General features: G+C 43.1%; 1 protein-coding gene and 1 non-coding gene across 9 annotated transcripts in view; one reads left to right on the top strand and one right to left on the bottom strand.

The window, feature by feature from the left end:
* The window catches only part of LOC109891000 (store-operated calcium entry regulator STIMATE), a 30,153-nt gene extending 12,369 nt beyond the window's left edge, over positions 1 to 17,784 (top strand). For 3 of the 8 annotated variants that reach the window (XM_020483231.2, XM_020483232.2, XM_020483230.2), the window contains 4 exons: positions 305 to 483; positions 562 to 783; positions 2,310 to 2,438; positions 2,562 to 3,584. In XM_020483231.2, the coding sequence (XP_020338820.1) occupies positions 305 to 483; positions 562 to 783; positions 2,310 to 2,438; positions 2,562 to 2,702 (671 nt within the window). In that variant the 3' untranslated portion in view covers positions 2,703 to 3,584. Of the gene's footprint in view, positions 1 to 304; positions 484 to 561; positions 784 to 2,035; positions 2,220 to 2,309; positions 2,439 to 2,561; positions 4,840 to 6,616; positions 6,666 to 6,880; positions 6,977 to 9,494; positions 9,617 to 10,092; positions 10,206 to 10,411; positions 10,490 to 10,724; positions 10,875 to 11,849; positions 11,913 to 12,197; positions 12,315 to 15,891 lie in introns of those variants that run through there. The other 5 variants (XM_031825000.1, XM_031825001.1, XM_031824998.1 and 2 more) reach the window with 5 other exon arrangements.
* Positions 15,491 to 15,562, bottom strand: trnae-cuc (transfer RNA glutamic acid (anticodon CUC)). Its single transcript has one exon. It is a non-coding gene; the product is annotated as a tRNA-Glu (tRNA).
* Positions 17,785 to 19,622: the final 1,838 nt, after the last annotated feature.

Here is a 19,622-nt window from a genome sequence, read left to right as displayed (position 1 = left end):
CAATACTTTTGAGTTAATATTCTATAAGAGGGACAGGAGATCAAGCAGTAGAACATTTGACGTGCCGTACTCTGGTGAGCCCCTGCCCTAATCAATCACTCTAGATCTAATGCATATCTGTGAAAACGGGTATTAAAATAGCTGGTGTTATTGAGATCAGGCTGATATGCAGGGGGGAAAAATCTAAGGGAACCAGTGTCTGTTTTTATGTGTACTTAGATGAATAAACAATATTGATTGTAAAGTATTGGATTTATAATGCTCAGGAGGACAAAGATTGTAATATTGATTTTTTTTTCTACAGCTTATTACTATGGTAAGAAGAAGAGTAGGCGAGTGGGCCGCCCACCAGGGGGGCACTCTAACCTGGAAGGGGGGGTGAAGAGGAGAGGTAGGAGGAGGAAGAGGAGGAAGCAACTCTTCGTCCATAAGAAGAGACGCTCCTCAGCCTCACTGGACAACACACCTGCCGGTTCACCACAGGTAACACACACACACACGCATACATATCTCTATATATCCAGACATCTTTAAACTGAACCATCCCTTTCTCTAACCCAGGGGAGTGGAGAGGAGGAGGATCTGGATGATGAGGACTCTCTGAGTGACGATACTGGCTCTGAACTCCAGGATGATCAGGACGATTCAGAATATTCCATTGGGAAGTCACAGCCACCCACCCCGTCCCCTTCTCCTCCTGCAACGCCCCGGCCAACCCGAAAGCGCAGGAAACCTCACTCCCCATCCTACTCTGATTATGAGAACCACCCACCTTCACCAAAGGTAAACTACTGTTGTATCATTTGATTTACACAACATGCCTACCACTTTGAAGATGAAAAAAATAATAATTGTGAAACGAACAAGAAATAAAAAAATAAAAAATACCCCCCCCCCCCCCAGCCACCTTTTGCAGCAATTACAGCTGCAAGTCTCTTGGGGTATGTCTCTATAAGTTTGGCACATCTAGCCACTGGGATTTTTGCCCATTCTTTAAGGCAAAACTGCTCCAGCTCCAAATTGGATGGGTTCCGCTGGTGAACAGCAATCTTTAAGTCAAACCACAGATTCTCAATTGGATTGAGGTCTGGGCTTTGATTCCAAGACATTTAAATGTTTCCCCTTAAACCACTTGAGTGTTGCTTTAGCAGTATGCTTAGGGTCATTGTCCTGCTGGAAGGTGAACCTCCATCCCAGTCTCAAAACTCTGGAAGACTGAAACAGGTTTCCCTCAAGGATTTCCCTGTATTTAGCGCCATCCATCATTCCTTCAATTCTGACCAGTTTCCCAGTCCCTGCCGATGGAAAAAGATCCCCACAGCATGATGCTGCCATGACCATCACTGTGGGGATGGTGTTCTCTCGGGGTGATGAGGTGTTGGGTTTGCGCCAGACAGTGTTTTCCTTGATGGCCACAAAGCACCATTTTAGTCTCATCTGGCCAGAGTACTTTCCATATGTTTGGGGAGTCTCCCACATGCCTTTTGGCAAACACCAAACATGTTTGCTTATTCTTTTCTTTAAGCAATGGCTTTTTTCTGGCCACTCTTCCGTAAAGCCCAGCTCTGTGGAGGACACGGCTTAAAGTGGTCCTATGGACAGATACTCCAATCTCCGCTGTGGAGCTTTGCAGCTCCTTCGGGGTTATTTTTGGTATTTTATTTGCCTCTCTGATTAATGCCCTCCTTGCCTGGTCTGTGAGTTTTGGTGGGCGGCCCTCTCTTGGCAGGTTTGTTAGTAATGGATTTAATGGTGCTCCGTGGGATGTTCAAAGTTTCTGATCTTTTTTTTAAAACCCAACCCTGATCTGTACTTCTCCACAACTTTGTCCCTGACCTGTTTGGAGAGCTCCTTGGTCTTCATAGTGCTGCTTGCTTGGTGGAACCCCTTGCTTAGTGGTGTTGCAGACTCTGAGGCCTTTCAGAACAGGTGTATATATATACTCAGATCATGTGACACTTAGATTGCACACAGGTGGACTTTATTAACTAATTATGTGACTTCTGAAGGTAATTGGTTGCACCAGATCTTATTTAGGGGCTTCATAGTAAAGGGGGTGAATACTGCACGCACCACTTTTCTGTTTTTTAATTTTAATGTTATTTTTTCACAATTTTGTGAAATCCAAATAAAAAAACATTTAAATGACATGTTTTAATGCAACAAAATAGGAAAAACACCAAGGGGGATGAACACTTTTGCAAGGCACTGTATATACAGTACGTTGTATTGTCCAGACTTTATTGTCCCTTTTCAAGTTAAAAAAACATAATTAACTGCATCTTTGTGTCTTGCATGTTGTTTTGCAGCGCTCAAGAAGTGAGGCTCCCCAGAAGCTGTGTTTGGACACCAGTCCCCTAGAGTGGAGTGTGACTGATGTGGTGCGTTTCATCAGGACCACCGACTGTGCTCCCCTGGCTCGCATTTTCCTGGATCAGGTAATAATTACACACACAGACACACACACACGATAATTATCTTTACTGTATAACTGTGTGTACACTGTGGCCTACATCCATGACCATTGTTGTCTTACCCCATGACCGTGCTTGTGTTTTCAGGAGATTGATGGACAGGCTCTGCTCCTTCTCAACCTGCCCACGGTGCAGGAGTGTATGGACCTGAAACTGGGACCAGCCATAAAGCTGTGTCACCATATCGAAAGGGTCAAACTGGCATTCTACCAGCAATTTGCTACGTAGCTGAGGGTTCTAAAATAAGAGAAACTTTACATAGTCAGTAACCTGAAATGATTCCGTAACTGATCTACCACTGGACATCCTTTGGACTCTGCACCCAGGCCCAGCACAACAGCAGCAGCAGTCAGGCATGGATATCAGATGATTCAAGACTTGCATTGTTTCTTTGCAATTTCTACTGTATGGTCAGAGAGGGGTTTACCCCGCTTTATTCTAGGCAAAGACATCTCACATGGATATTCATATTCAGGTTTGTCACCGACAGTCTCAAAATGACTCCTGGTTTCATTTGATCAACATGCAAGCATGGACAATGCAATGTTCTAAGCACAAAAGAGAAATAAACCACTGTACTATATTGTGGTATGCAAAGTGTATCTAACAGGGTGTATTTGTGTATAGTGTACATATTTAAAAGCTATTCTAGTACAACAGGGTGATTAATGGTTATAGCTTGATTTTCTACAAAACATATTTGCTTTGAAAGTATTTGTGAAGGCCTTCATTCAAAACAGCCTTTTTGTTATCTCTGAAAATGATTTGAACTGATAATCATATTGAAGACATTAGGGCCTGTGGTAAAAGCATTTAGGATTGAGGTGTTTTTGGAGCAGAAATCAGATACATTTTATAGTTTTACCTTTTTCCTACAACCCTCGGTAGATTACTGGGTATTGTGTGGTATTTTATTTTCGTTAGCCAACTAACTCTTTGCTGTGTTTTTAGTTTCCCTCGTTTACCCGGCTCTGCCACTGAGATCAAATATATTTTACAGGAGATACAATTGATTAATTTGACTGTATATGTTTGTGGAATATGATATTTAAGAGAATATGGAATAAAAGCCTGAATCTCTTCCTCTTGAGATTCATGATCTTTCCTACACTTCCCATGATGCCGTTAATTGTGTCACGTCGAGCACATGAACCTTCACGTCTTGTCAACATGAGTGGGCAGTCTGTTCAGACTCAGAAGTGATGTAGCTTGAAATTCCAGTGGTAAATTAGCTAGCTATGCAACGAATGGACTGGATACTCTGGTCATTATTCATAGATTTTATGCTAAACAGCTTTTTCAAATAAAATCTGGAGTCGTGAAAAGATCAATATCATGCATTTCATGCATGCAGGAGGGATCAATTGCAAGTAACGTTACTTGGACTGGACCAGACTATGTAGCTAATTTAGCTAGCCTAGCTAAATTACCGGCGTTAGCAACTACCTGCTTCACCCTGGAAGCGTTAGACTAGCTAAAATGATAACTGGTGGTTTGTACCTGACGCGATATTAGCGCAACACATTTGTATTTACTCAAGGCGCTTGATAACATAGCTAGCTAACGTTAAGTGGTACAGAAATAGCCTAAATCAGCTAGCTTCATTTGCTAGCTAAAATGACATGAAGAACATGCCTTGGGATGACTCATCTTTTACCCGACTGATGTTAAATGCAACTTTGTTGTTAATGTTTCCGTTAGTAAAACATTGAGTAGCTGCATGCATGTAAGTGTGGTATATGCGTGAAGTATCCTTGTCCATACTTGCCTGTGTATCTAGCTAGGCTAACTAGTTCACGTTAGGTAGGGACCCAAGATGGGTTTTGATTTGTCGTAAAAGAAGATGCTGACGCATGGTATGTATCTCATCCTTTTATGGCTTTTCGGGAATAATATTATCAACAATGGCATTTGTTTGCTGACACTGGCTACATAGGAAACGAAAAGATATGGATCCGCAGTTAAAAGGGAGAATATTCCATTACTAGTGGCTAGTTATCGTTCTCTGTTTTGCCGAGATTGTCTGCATAACTAGCTAGTCGATTGCTAGCTGGATGACGAAGACACCCATTCTATGTGGATGAGACATTTAAATTTACGTTATTGCTTGGCTATCTACCTATATGCCATCGCCCCAACAACCCATTTTTTATCTGGTCAACTATGGCGGTTAGCGGGGTGAGTCTCCTTTCTCAAGCCGGGGACGTGGCTGCACCGGCCGCTATGTCCTCTTCCAATACGTCAGTGTCCGCCAGTCCCACGCCAGATGCGGACACCCGTGGCTGCGAGAACGGTGCCTTGATGGACTCTTTCGGCATCTTCCTGCAAGGCCTGCTAGCGATGGTGGCCTTCAGTACGCTGATGTGTGAGTACAGCCAGCCAGAAGCACACCCAGGCTGGAAATTTGACTTGTTTGTTCAGTATAGGCTTATTGTTGAAATTGGATAACCTGCTTAGGCTACTTGTTTTGAATTGTCTGTCTGTTTTCAATTGGCAAGAATCACTGGCAGTCATAGCATTCACTGTGTCTCAAAAGACTGGATTGGACGGAGTTACTTTGGACACAACAGACATCTATGTTGGCCCATCCCCTTGGTGTGCCTTTTTGGCCATGTAGTTTGTCCTCCCCTTTGATTCAGTGTCAGTGTTTCGCTGGTAAAGAGGAACTTCAGTCACATCAGCAAGAGGTGAGGAATGTTCAGCTCTCAGAGCAGCGATGATGCTTGATGCAGATTTCTAAGCAGGAATTGGCTGGGCCTGAGCCTGCATCAGTCACACAGCCCAGCCCACAGCTTACATGCAGGGTGTGTCAGTAGTTACATACACAACACATAACAGAGTAGTATGAGGGAGCCTAAAGTTACAGCACAACCATATGAAAATGCCACTGTCAACATTAGTTTGGGCATCACACTAGGAAAACAAGCTCCCCTTTTGACAGGTGACAGACACATACTTTACACACAGGCATGCACGCACACAGTAAAGTACTTAACACACACTAGGAGATTGTTGTCTAGTGGTACCATGGCTGAAACACAAATTGAGGATTAGGGTATGTCCAGTAGATTAATGACCAGTTGAGTCATAAAGCATTGAACCACTTCTCACCCAGCAATCAATCATGTGTAATGGATGTTAGGAGAAAGGGGGGGGGGGCATGGAAACAAGATTACTATTGTTGGGAACAGCCAGAGCTTTATTTGTCAGCCATTACATCACATTGGGAGAATACACACGCTCACACAGGGATTAATTAAAGTGTAGGCCTAGACTTTAAAATAACCCAGTGGCTTGTGCCTCTCGTACACATAGGGGCCTGAACCCCAGAGTAGCAGTCGGGCAGTTTCTTTCATGTAGGCTATTGTGTCTGTAGGGTAAAATGTTTGAACACATTCTCCCAACCTACACTATCTCATCCCCATTTTTGCATAGCCAGGTTGGTAACCCAGGTGATCATGCTGAAAGATTCAAGTCACTGATATACCAGTCACGTGGTCAGGACAGTGTGATATGTAATATGACCATGCCTGGTGTAACATACTCATAGCACTAGCCGGTCCTCTTGATTACACTGCGAAACAACCCAAGTATTTCCTCTGCTCACAGGCCAAGTGAGATTTGGCTGATAATGATAGGCACAGTGACATCAGCTTGACTACAATTTTAGTACAGTAGTGTGCCACTTCCTCTTTTACCATTCACCCTTCCTCTATAGTCTGACCTTGTGTAAACATGGCATCTCAATAGCTGACTTGTTAAGAGAATGTAGCCTAATGAACATTGTTTGGTTCAGTCTTAAGTCTACTAGTTAGGCTATGGTGCCAGGTGTAGCCTAGTTAAAGGGGAACACTGAACTGCATTTCCCATCACACTGGCCAATACTCATAGAAAAAGGCCCCTTACATTTCATGCTGATATGTTGACCATCATACTAAACTTGATGATGAAAATGTAAAGCCTATTTAAGTTCAGACTTGAGCGGTCCTAAATTAATTTACATGAATAGGCTGATTGAATCTACTCCTTGACATAATTAGAAGGACAGAGGTACTGATTCATCCCACCGCCATCGTTTGTATCCGCGTGAGAAGGAGAGCAGCAGTCCTATATGTGACTCTCTGTCTGTCTCCTGTCCACAGTAAAGCGCTTCAGGGAGCCCAAGCATGAGAGAAGGCCCTGGAGGATCTGGTAAGACAGGAGCCATCTCACACCCACTCCCAACCAGTGTATTCAAGCTAATCCTCTTCAATATTGCTTATGACCTAGTTACAATGGGAATACTGAATTGCAACTAAGATAAACACAAGACTGGTGCTTGTTGTAATGTTATGTTCAGCTTTTGAAACAACTTGAATGCTCAAAGAGTTTTTAAAATATCCTCCTGTCCTGGCCAACTCTTCCAGGTTCCTGGACACCTCCAAACAAGCCATTGGGATGCTGTTTATTCACTTTGCCAATGTCTACCTGTCTGACCTCACAGAGGAGGACCCCTGTTCACTGTGAGTGTCTGTATATTTGTATGTGTCCGTCAGTCATTGTGTTTGTCTAACTGTGCGTATGACTGTATGTAGGATAGTCTCTTTATAACGTTGTCTACCTCTTCTTCAAAAGTACCTTCCTCACCAATAAGCATGCCCCTTTCATAAAATGTAGAACTAAGAACAGATATAGCCCTTGGTTCACTCCAGACTTGACTGCCCTTGACCAGCACAAAAACATCCTCTGGCGCACTGCACTAGCTTTGAATAGTTCCCGCGATATGCAACTTTTCGGGGAAGTCAGGAACCAATATACACAGGCAGTTAGGAAAGCAAAGGCTAGCTTTTTCAAACAGAAATTTGCATCCTGTAGCACTAACTCCAAAAATCTTTGGGACACTGTAATAAAGTCCATTGAGAATAAGAGCAGCTGCCCACTGCACTGAGGCTAGGAAACACTGTCACCACTGATAAATCCACGATGATCGAGAATTTCAATAAGCATTTCTCTACGGCTGGCCGCACTTTCCACCTGGTTACCCCAACCCTGGCCAACAGCTCTGCTCCCCCCGCAGCTACTGGCCCTAGCCCCCCCCCCCTTTCTCCTTCACCCAAATCCAGACAGCTGATGTTCTGAAAGAGCTGCAGAATCTGGATCCCTACAAATCAGCTGGGCTAGACAATCTGGACCCTCTCTTCCTAAAATTATCCGCCGCCGTTGTCGCAACCCCTATTACTAGCCTGTTCAACCTCTCTTTCGTATCGTCTGAGAGTCTTAAAGATTAGAAAGCGGCCGCGGTCATCCCCCTCTTCAAAGGGGGAGACACTAGATCCAAACTGTTACAGACCTATATCCATCCTGCCCAGCCTTTCTGGGTCTTTGAAAGCCAAGTGAACAAACAGATCATCGACCATCTCGAATCCCACCATACCTTCTCCACTATGCAATCCGGTTTCCGAGCTGGTCACGGGTGCACCTCAACCACTCTCAAGGTCCTAAAAGATATCATAACGACCATTGATTAAAAAAACAGTACTGTGCAGCCGTTTTCATCGACCTGGCCAAGGCTTTCGACTCTGTCAATCACCGTATTCTTATCGGCGGACTCAACAGCCTTGGTTTCTCTAATGACTGCCTCGCCTGGTTTACTAACTACTTCTCAGAGTTCAGTGTGTCAAATCGGAGGGCCTGTTGTCCGGACCTCTGGCAGTCTCTATGGGGTGCCACATGGTTCAATTCTCAGGCCGACTCTCTTCTCTGTAAACATTGATGTCGCTCTTGCTGCGGGTGATTCTTTGATCCACCTCTACACAGATGACACCATTCTGTATACATCTGGCCCTTCTTTGGACACTGTGTTAACAAACCTCCAAACAAGCTTCAGCGCCATACAACACTTTCCGCGGCCTCCAACTGCTCTTAAACGCTAGTAAAACCAAATGCATGCTCTTCAACCGATCGCTACCCGCCCGCCTAGCATCACTACTCTGGACGGTTCTGACTTAGAATATGTGGACGACTATAAATACCTAGGCGTCTGGTTAGACTGTAAACTCTCCTTCGACTCACATTAAGCATCACCAATTCAAAGTTAAATATAGAATTGGCTTCCTATTTCGCAAAACAAAGCCTCCTTCACTCATGCTGCCAAAAATACCCTCGTAAAACGGACTATCCTGCCGATCCTCGACTTCGGCGATGTCATTTACAAAATAGCCTCCAACACTCTACTCAGAAAATTGGATGCAGTCTATCACAGTGCCATCCGTTTTGTCACCAAAGCCCCATATACTACCCACCGTTGCGACATGAATGCTCTCGTTGGCTGGTCCTCGCTACATATTTGTTGCCAAACCCACTGGCTCCAGGTCATCGAGAAGTCTTTGCTAGGTAAAGCTCCTCCTTATCTCAGCTCACTGGTCACCATAGCAATACCCAAACAGAGCACGCACTCCAGCAGGTATATTTCACTGGTCATCCCCAAAGCCAACACCTGCTTTGGCTGCCTTTCCTTTCAGTTCTCTGCTGCCAATGACTGGAACGAATTGCAAAAATCACTGAAGTTGGAGACTTATATCTCCCTCACTAACTTCAAGCATCGGCTGTCAGAGCAGCTTACCGATTGCTGCAGCTGTACACAGCCCATCTGTAAATAGCCCGTCCAACTACCTACCTCATCCCCATATTTAATTTTTGTTTTTTTCTACTATTTTGCAAACCAGTATTTCTACTTGCACATCCTCATCTGCACATCTATCACTCCAATGTAAATTGATAAATTGTAATAACTTCGCCACTATGGCCTATTTATTGCCTTTACCTCCTTACTTCATTTGCACACACTGTATACAGATTTTCTATTGTGTTATTGACTGTACATTTGTTTATCCCATGTGTAACTGTTGTTTTTGTCACACTGCTTTGCTTTATCTTGGCCAGGTTGCAGTTGTAAATGACAACTGGCCTATCTGGTTAAATAAAGGTGAAATAAAAATACCTCAACCTTGAAGTGGATAATGTCTCCTCTCTCTTCCTCAGTTACCTTATAAACTTCCTCCTGGATGCATCTCTGGGTATGCTGCTTATCTATGCCGGGGTGAGGACTGTCAGTGCCATTGTAGAGTGGAGGCAGTGGGATGCTCTACGCTTCGGAGAATACGGTGAGGATCAGGAGAGTGTGTGTTTGTTGGTGTGGATCCTTTCACCCTGTAGTACACATGATGTCCAGAAGAGGGCAGAGGCTACCTGGTGCACTGCAGTGCTGCAATGTCATCCAGATCAAACAGTGGACCACTGTTAAACTCTCCCTCAGTTGAACAAGTTCTGTTTGCTACAACGAACTTTCCCTGGTTCTTTGATTTAAAGACACCAATATGTAGTTGAAACAATTACAAAGCAGTCACCCTGCCTCTGTTTTGGTAAAAGGCTGAGATGGGCCTGGAGAAATGTAACCACTCAACAAATATTCAGAGAAGTTGGGACATTTTTGCCAGTCCTCACTTGTAAAATACTATTTTAGGCTTTGGGGTTTGGGTTATAATTGGGTTTAGAGTTAGGGAAAACAGTATTTGGAGTGGGACTCAATTGTTCCCAAAAAAGTCCTCACAAGTATAGTAAGAGGTGTGTGTGTGTGTAGGAGAGCCGGTGCAGTGCACTGCGTGGGCGGGCCAGTGTGCTCTCTACATCCTCATCATGATGTTTGAGAAGGTCCTCATCATCCTGGTCCTACTCATCCCCCAGTGGAAGAAGGTGAGTAGGGGGGGCATATTGGGTAGGGTCCTGACCTATGGCCATTTCAGTTCAGACCATTTCGTATCAGTTCAGTTATATTATCCCTGTGGGAAGTGTATGAATTCTAACAGTAAAGTAAACTTTGTCTGTTTTAACTTAGTTGTGTTAATGTTTGTATTTCCTGTCTTGTTTGTTGTGCTCATTCGTGTGTCTGTGTATCACAGCTGGCTCTCCTGAACCCCATAAACAATCCTCAGTTGGAGCTGGCCATCGTCATGCTCATCGTCCCATTCTTCGTTAATGTAAGTTAAGTGTGCAGTGCCTCCGTGAGGCAGGGCTCTATGAAGAACATGGTATCATATGGAATGGTATTACTTCATAGGTTGTTGTTTGCGACAACTATGTGTATTTGATGTTATGTTTGTTGACAGATTTTAGCCAGTTAGGCTTGTGGTGTGTGTGTGATCAAACTGTCTCAGTTATGTGTGTCTGGTGTTGTACTTGCTCAATGGGCTGTGTACCATATGTTGTCCTCAGGCCCTGATGTTTTGGGTGGTAGATAACTTCCTGATGAAGAAGGGGAGGACAAAAGCCAAACTGGAGGAGCGGGAGGTGGGGGAGGATGTGCGGGGCAACCGTAAGGTGCGCTACAGACGGGCACTCTCCCACGACGACTCGGAGTCTGAGGTAAGACCTGGACCCCACCACTAACACAGGGCCATTTTATAAAGTCATGGACAAAAAAAAATTCAAAACACAATCATACATACATTACACACACAAGCTGGTTTTGGAAAGAGCTCGGGAATATAGACTAAAGTCCTTGATTTGATTCTGAGCCTCGTCCACCTCTCCTCCTTACCCCCAAAATCCCTCTCCTTGCAAACCCTGTGTGGCCTCTCGCTCTCCTCCATTGCCTCAGGCTGGTGTAGCCACTGTGCTAAGCTACATCCTCCCTGAACTCCACTGGCTGTGTAGACCAACCCTGTGTGGCCTCTCACTCCTCCATTGCCTCAGGCTGATGTAGCCACTGTGCTAAGCTACATCCTCCCTGAACTCCACTGGCTGTGTAGACAAACCCTGCCCAGCACCAGCAGGAGCCTCTCTGGGCTGTAAATCATTCCACCTGGTGCCCATGGTCAGTCACTTTACAGGCCTGTAATCTCCTCCACAAACCAGAGACAACCTCCACACTCACAAACATTCATACATTAAGTCATTTAACAGTCTGTCTCGAGCAGGGGGAATTCTTATGAATCAGAAACTGTAAAATCAAACTGTTCATCCGTCAGGAGTTTTTTTTAGAGTCCAGAGTTGTTGCTTTGGTATCAAAGGTTGAGCTTATTGTGAAACCTAGGCGATTGGTTTCTCCACTAACAAGAGGGTATTGGAGAGCCATAGCACTTAGAGAATTTTTATTTAACCTTTATTTAACTAGGCAAGGATTACCGACACCAACATTCCCTCTTATTGAGGCAAATTTGCTTACGTCGGTAATATTAGGTGATTAGGCTACACAACTTTCCTGCATATTTTTTGGGTTCCAAAACAATTATTTGTTTAGCATTTAATATGCATTTGCATGCTTCCTGCAATGAAAATATCTACCCTGTCCCTGTTTTTGGGTTCCAGCTCACACTCCCTCTCCCCCTTTCCACACAGATTGAAGGGAGAGATGCATCCTGATAAGCACAAGCATACGACTGTTGAGGAACAATTTTAAATGTAATTACGGGGGGATTTTTTAATTTATTTTTTAAACACTTACTGTTAGGGTAAGTGGACCTATTAAGCCCACTTATCTTTGGATATAGATATGTTTCTTAAACAAATTCTGCTGTTTTAACCAATTCATCTGGTTGTTATATCCAATTCATCTGGTTGTTATATCCATAAGTTTTTTTTCTTCCAAGCCAATCAAATGTTATTGACAGTTATGTGTAAGTTCCCACTAGTAGCCAATTTCAAAGTTGCAAAAGGTGTGGACTAACATTGACTTCTTACTTACAGGCCTTTCCCAACGATACAGAGAGAACCAACATTTAGAAATGATAAAATAGTCAAACACATAATACATGTTGTCCTAGGTCTTTATGTAGTGTTGTCGTGATGTGTGTTTTGTCCTACATTGTTATTTAATTATTATTATTTTATCCCAGCCCCCTCAGGAGGCCTTTTGCCTTTTTGGTAGGCCGTCATTGTAAATAAGAATTTGTTCTAAACTGACTTACCTATTTAAATAAATAAACACAATTAGTAACAATTTATACAAGGGGTTCCACTGCCGAGGTAATTGAGGGATATATGTACATATAACTAGGAATAAAGTGGCCAATTGAGTAAACCGCAGCATGTGATCAGTCAAAAAAAGTTAGTCCAGGTATCTATGTGTTTAACTATTCAGTCTGGGTTCTACTAAGCTAACATATGGAATTGTTTTTAGAAAGTAATACCATGGATCATTTAGCTATTTGATTTAAAATTTGAGGACCCCTTTTAGGTATAAAAAATTATACCGTACTAGTCAAGTTTGGACACACCTACTCATTCAAGGGTCTTTCTTTATTTGGACTATTTTCTACATTAGACTAATAGTGCAGACATGAACTATGAAATAACACATGGAATCATGTAGTAACCAAAAAAGTGTTAAAGAAATCAAAATATATTTGAGATTCTTCAAAGTAGTCACCCTTTGCTTTGATGACAGCTTTGCACACTCTTGGCATTCTCTCAACCAACTTCACCTGGAATGCTTTTCCAACAGTCTTGAAGGAGTTCGCACATATGCTGAGCACTTGTTGGCTGCTTTTCCTTCACTATGCGGTCCAACTCATCCCAAACCATCTAAATTGGGTTGAGGTCGGAAGATTGTGGAGGACAGGTCATCTGATGCAGCATTCCATCACTTTAATTCTTGGTCAAATAGCCCTCATTGTCCTGTTGGGGGGGGGAAAATGATAGTCCCACTAAGCGCATACCAGATGGGATGGCGTATCACTGCTTAATGCTGTGGTAGCCATGTTGGTTAAGTGTGCCTTGAATTCTAAATAAATCACAGACTGTGTAATCAGCATAGCACCATCACACCACCTCCATGCTTCATGGTGGGAACCACACATGTGGAGATCATCCGTTCACCTACTCTGCGTCTCACAAAGACACGGCGGTTGGAAGCAAAAAATCTAAAATATGGACTCATCAGACCAAAGGACAGATTTCTACCGGTCTAATGTCCATTGCTCGTGTTTCTTGGCCAATAAGAAGTCTCTTCTTATTGGTGTCCTATAGTAGTGGTTTCTTTTCAGCAATTCGACCATGAAGGCCTGATTTTACAGTCTCCTCTGAACAGTTGAGTTGTCTGTTACTGAAACTCTGTGAAGCATTTATTTGGGCTGCAATCTGAGGTGCAGTTAACTCTAATGAATGTATCCTCTGAAGCAGAGGTAACTCTGGGTCTTTCTTTCCTGTGGCAGTCCTCATGAGAGCCAGTTTTCATCATGGTTTTTGCGACTTCACTTGAATAAACTTTAAAAGTTAGTGAAATTATCTGCATTGACTGACTCATGTCTTAAAATAATTATGGACTGTCATTTCTCTTTGCTTATTTGAGCTGTTCTTGCCATAATATGGACTTGGTCTTTTACCAAATGGGACTATCTTGTGTATACCAACCCTACCTTGTCACAATACAACTGATTGGCTCAAAAGAAGGAAAGGAATTCCACAAATTTTAACAAGGGACACCTGTTAATTTTAAATGTATTCTAGTTGACTACCTCATGAAGCTGGTTAAGAGAATGCAAAGGTTGGCTAAATATTTGATTTTGATTTGTTTAACACTTCTTGGTTACTACATAATTCCATGTGTTATTTCATAGTTGTTATTCTACAATGTAGAAAATAGTACAAATAAATAAATAACCCTGGAATGAGTAGGTGTTTTCAAACTTTTGACTGGTACTATGTATGTATGTGTATATTAGTTGTATTTATTGTTATCAAGAAAAATGGGTCAATTTATATTATTACTTTTTGCCGTTATCACCCAGCTCTAATAGCACTATTGACATTGTTGAGTGACTAAAGTCGCTCTGGATAATAGCATCTGCTAAATAACTTGAATGTGTATATATAGCGGTGAGGGCATCAAATCCTTACTTCTAGACCACCAGGGAGCTGTATCTAATATTAGGAATGCATGTCCTATGGAATTACCGTCACATAGACTTTGTGGCACTACACACGACTGGCCGTGGCATGTGTGATGGGAGTAGTTTCTCATAGACATCTGGATGTAGTGTAGCAGACTGCCACCACATTGCGCATTTCCTCCAATCAGAAGAACCATCTGCAATCCACCAGTGTGGCCCAAACCCACTATTAAATGAACCTCCTGTACACAGAGCATATATAGCTTTAGTAATCTGCCTCAAGCTATACAAAAAAATGAACAGTGTCTACATAGAGATTAAGAGCAGTGATCTTATATGTGGTGGGAAATAGCAGGCTTGTTTTATAGTGATGAGTTGGACCTAGTTGTTGAAGTTACAGATGCTGACATATTGGTTATGCTGTAAACAACCCCAATAGCAACCCTCTATACTACACCCAGATGCTTTGACATTTGTTCCTTCCACTTTCACACCTCCCTGGTGGTCTAGTGGTTAGGATTCGGCGCTCTCACTGCCGCGGCCCGGGTGAGTACTTCTCATTTTACCTGTGCATTCAGAATGTATTCAGACCCCTTGACTTTTTCCATATTTTGTTGTACAGCCTTATTCTACAATGGATTAAATAGATGTTTCCCTCATCAATCCACACAATGCCCTTATATAGGCAGATGTTTGCCTTTCCAAATCATGTTCGATCTATTGAATTTACCACAACTGGACTCCAATCAAGTTGTAGAAACATCAATGATGATCAATGGAAACAGGATGCACCTGACCTCAATTTCGAGTCTCATAGCAAAGGGGCTGGATACTTACCTAAAGGTATTTCGGGTTTTATTTTTAAGACATTTGCAACAATTTCTAAACCCGTTTTCACTTTCATTTTGGGGTATTGTTTGTAGTTTGACGAGGGACAAAAACCAATTTGAATACATTTTAGATAAAGGCTGTAATGTAACAAAGTGGAAAAAGTCAAGAGGTCTGAATGCATTCTCAATGCACTGTATGCATGTGTATTTTAAGATCTGAATGAACGGGTAAAAGGAGAGGTACTCTAGTGTAAATAGAAAATGATTGTGGTGACTGGGCTACAGTTGTCGGGCCTTCTTGGAAAGAATAAAACGTGTGTTCCCTGACCGGGAATCGAACCCGGGCCGCGGCGGTGAGAGCGCCGAATCCTAACCACTAGACCACCAGGGAGCTCTGTGTGGAGCTTGAATTTATGTCAGATGGAATGCGTGACAAAAAGGAGGCGCCTCTCCAAAAGGTGTAATTTACCAGACTGCCACCAGGGTGAGCACTTTTTTTTACCCTAAGCAATCAGCCTCTACCCCCATCTTTCCACCCCTCTGAGACAGATGGATGAAGAATGATGCATTTCTTCTGACATGGGAGATTTGCTGGCTGCTGTGAACATTTTAAACTCTGGGATTCAACTCATTTGACCCATATCGCAGTGTTCTTTGAATATCAGCCATCCAGGCAGTGTGACTTCCTTTGGTCTCATTTCCAATCTTTCTGTCTCTCAGATCCTGTTCTCGGCTGACGATGAGATGGACGACTCAGAGGAGGAGGATGTGCGCCGGCTCACCGGCCTCAAAACGGTCAAGAAAAAGAAGCACCGTATGGGGATCCCTGTTTAACCTGGTCCTACCCAGGCTGACTTGGTCTAACCCACTCCTATGTCCACTCGCCTCACTTCACGTCCCCACTCTCTTCCTCTCCAGGCCCCGCTGCCCTGACTGGAGCCTCCTGGGAACATATCGTCTAGATTCCTCTAACAGCAGGCTAGCATTGGTCTCTTTGTGAGTAGGGCGCCTCTGTAGGGAGGTGGGATCTTGGAGGACTGCAGATCATGGGGACTATTGGACTGCCTTTACTACACATTTGCATGGGACTCCTGCAGCCTCTACACTGGGAATAGAAACACTCGGGAAAGTATTTTGCTGCAGCTAACCACGTCAGATTCCACCATGGATCTATCACTTATGGTGGTGACACTCATTGAAGAAATGAATTGTTATGATTGTGGAAAACCGTTAACACTGGTGTATTATAGGAATGTTTGGGACTGGTTGAGTGGGTGACGCAGTATAATTGCTAGCACCCCTTCACTGTGGTTCCACACGGACTCTTAAGAGGCCACGGATAATATTAACTGCATCAGGTTAAGCTGTGAATGGTTGTTACTTTTTCTGTGGTTTAACAGATGACCCCTGTTGGATGTAGAGGGAGAGAACAGGCACCTGGGATTGCACTCGGTATTTCCCTTGCCTTCAAGCAAACCTCTGTCATTTTAACATTTTAATACATTTGATACTTATCTTCCGAATCTAAAAGTGATTGTATTCCTCATTTAGATTCCGTATATAAAATGTATGTCTCTTCCTCAGCTAGGCTGACTGCAATGGCCTGTTTATAGGAGTTGGTGGAGGTGTGCGTCTGTCTGTGAACTTCTCATTCATGCATGTGCGGGAAGTTTAGGATGATGCTCCTATGGAGGCTTTGCTCTGTAAACATGCAGTGTTTTATAATAACACTCACATTTCTAACTCCTAAGCCTATATCATGACTGCAGAGGGAGTACGGGTCAGGACAGTGCAGCTTGGCTGTGTGTGTCTCAACCATGCACCACCCAACATTAACCTAAGGGACTGAGACCCCTATCCCACTGACGGTACAGCCAGGCTTTTAGGTCTGCAGGCCTGGATCGGGCCCTTCTCTCCCTGTGTGTGTGTGTGAGTGAGTGACTTAGCTAGGATCTCTTCTGTTACCTCTTTATTCCTAATCTTTGGTGTGTCCTGTTTATTTTTTTTACACTAAGTTATTTTGGACTAAAACCATGAGACTGAACCTACACCATGTGTTCTTAATTCAGAGACTGAATAGATATGGGACCTGAGGGTGTGTCCTCACAACCAATGTTCAAACTCTCTGCTCTTGCCCCCATCACTGGTCTAAGGATGTTCTTTGTTTGTTTTGTATTTTTGTATTTGTTTTGTTCATTCCTTGTTTTTGACAATGTGCCTGTGTGAATTTACCGTGTTTGTGGATGTTCATCTTGTGCCTCAGATCTTCAGACTTGCAGTAGCATTCAGTTGGTTTGGCTCAGATGTTGAGAACTTGACAGAAGCACAGACCTCTAGACTGGGAGTGACTTTTGGGCCGGTGTACAACCTACAGTACAGTGGAGAGCAGTGCGGGTATGTTTGTATGTTTGTGTGTGCAGTGTTGTAGTACTCGAGACTGGTCTCGAGACAACATATTGAGTGTCTTGGTGTCAGATACATTTGTACTCTGTCTTGACTCTGTCTAGAACAGTGACGACTGGTAATTTCTTTAAAAGCTAAACATAATTATCAACTTCCATTCAGTCAGTACATAAAACCACTTCGCCAGGCCAAATATACAGTGTATTCAGACCCCTTGACTTTTTCCACATTTTGTTACGCTACAGCCTTATTTTAAATCCTCAATCTACACACACTACCCCATAATGACAAATCAGAAATCTTTTTTTTTTGACATTTTTGCAAATTTATACTGAATAAAAACTGAAATAACCTATTGAGGTAAGTATTCAGACCCTTTGCTATGATATTCTAAATTTAGCTCAGGTGCATCCTGTTTCCATTGATCATCCTTGAGATGTTTCTATGACTTGATTCGAGTCCATCTGTGGTAAATTAAATTGATTGGACATGATTTAGAAAGGTACACCTGTCTATATAAGGTCCCACAGTTGATAGTGCATGTGAGAGCAAAACCAAGCCATGAGGTTCAAGGAATTGTCCGTAGAGCTCCGAGACAGGATGGTGTCGGCACAAATCTGGGGAAGGGTACCAAAAAATGTCTGCCGCATTGAAGGTCCCCAAGAACACTGTGACCTCAATCATTCTTAAATGGAAGAAGTTTGGAACCACCAAGTCTCTTCCTAGAGTTGGCTGCCTGGCCAAACAGCAATCAGGGGAGAAGGGCCTTGGTCAGGGAGGTGACCAAGAACCCGATGGTCACTCTGACAGAGCTCCAGAGTCCCTCTGTGGAGATTGGAGAACCTTCCAGAAGGACAACCATCTCTGCAGCACTCTACCAATCAGGCCTTTTTGGTAGTGGCCAGAAGGAAGCCATTCCTCAGTAAAAGGCTCATGACAGCCTGCTTGGTGTTTGCTAAAATGCACCTAAATGACTCTGACACGCAAAACAAAATTCTCTGATCTGAAACCAAGATTGAACTCTTTGGCATGAATACCAAGCGTCACATCTGGAGGAAACCTGGCACCATACCCAAGAAGACTCGAGGCTGTAATCGCTGCCAAAGGTGCTTCAACAAAGTACTGAGTTAAGGGTCTGAATACTTATGTAAATTATATATTTATTTATTTTAAATAAATTTGCAAAATGTCTAAATCTGTTTTTGCTTAATATGAAAATAGTTACGGGGTCTGAATACTTTCCAAATGCGCTCTATACACTTAACATTATCTTAACAGCCTTTATCTATTATAGACGTTTGAGCAGTGGCGAACCTATAGGCGTTCAGTGTGTAACATGTTTGTGATTCTGAAAGGACAGCAAGCGTAATACCAGCGCACTCATGTAGGAGAGTGCACTATTTGTAAAACACAAAGGGCCGGTGGTGTAGTGGAGGGTATACGCAGGTATAAGCCATATCCCACTTTTTTTTCAGTGGGCATTGCTTATACTCAACAACTTAATCCCTACTAATGCGTATCAGTGTTGTGGAGGTATAAGACTTATCAATTATGTAGTACAATAGAGAAATGATGCACTAAGCCACCTACACAATCTCAAACCCTGTGAAATACACTGCTCAAAAAAATAAAGGGAACACTTAAACGACACAATACAATGTAACTCCAAGTCAATCACACTTCTGTGAAATCAAACTGTCCACTTAGGAAGCAACACTGCCAATAAATGTCACATGCTGTTGTGCAAATGGAATAGACAACAGGTGGAAATTATAGGCAATTAGCAAGACTCCCCCAATAAAGGAGTGGTTCTGCAGGTGGGGACCACAGACCACTTCTCAGTTCCTATGCTTCCTGGCTGATGTTTTGGCCACTTTTGAATGCTGGCGGTGCTTTCACTCTAGTGGTAGTATGAGACGGAGTCTACAACCCACACAAGTGGCGCAGGTAGTGCAGCTCAACCAGGATGGCACATCAATGTGAGCTGTGGTAAGACTGTTTGCTGTGTCTGTCAGCGTAGTGTCCAGAGCATGGAGGCGCTACCAGGA

The sequence above is a fragment of the Oncorhynchus kisutch genome, linkage group LG5, assembly GCF_002021735.2.
Source record: "Oncorhynchus kisutch isolate 150728-3 linkage group LG5, Okis_V2, whole genome shotgun sequence".
Lineage (NCBI taxonomy): Eukaryota > Metazoa > Chordata > Actinopteri > Salmoniformes > Salmonidae > Oncorhynchus > Oncorhynchus kisutch.
This window is presented reverse-complemented; position numbering and strand designations above follow the sequence as displayed.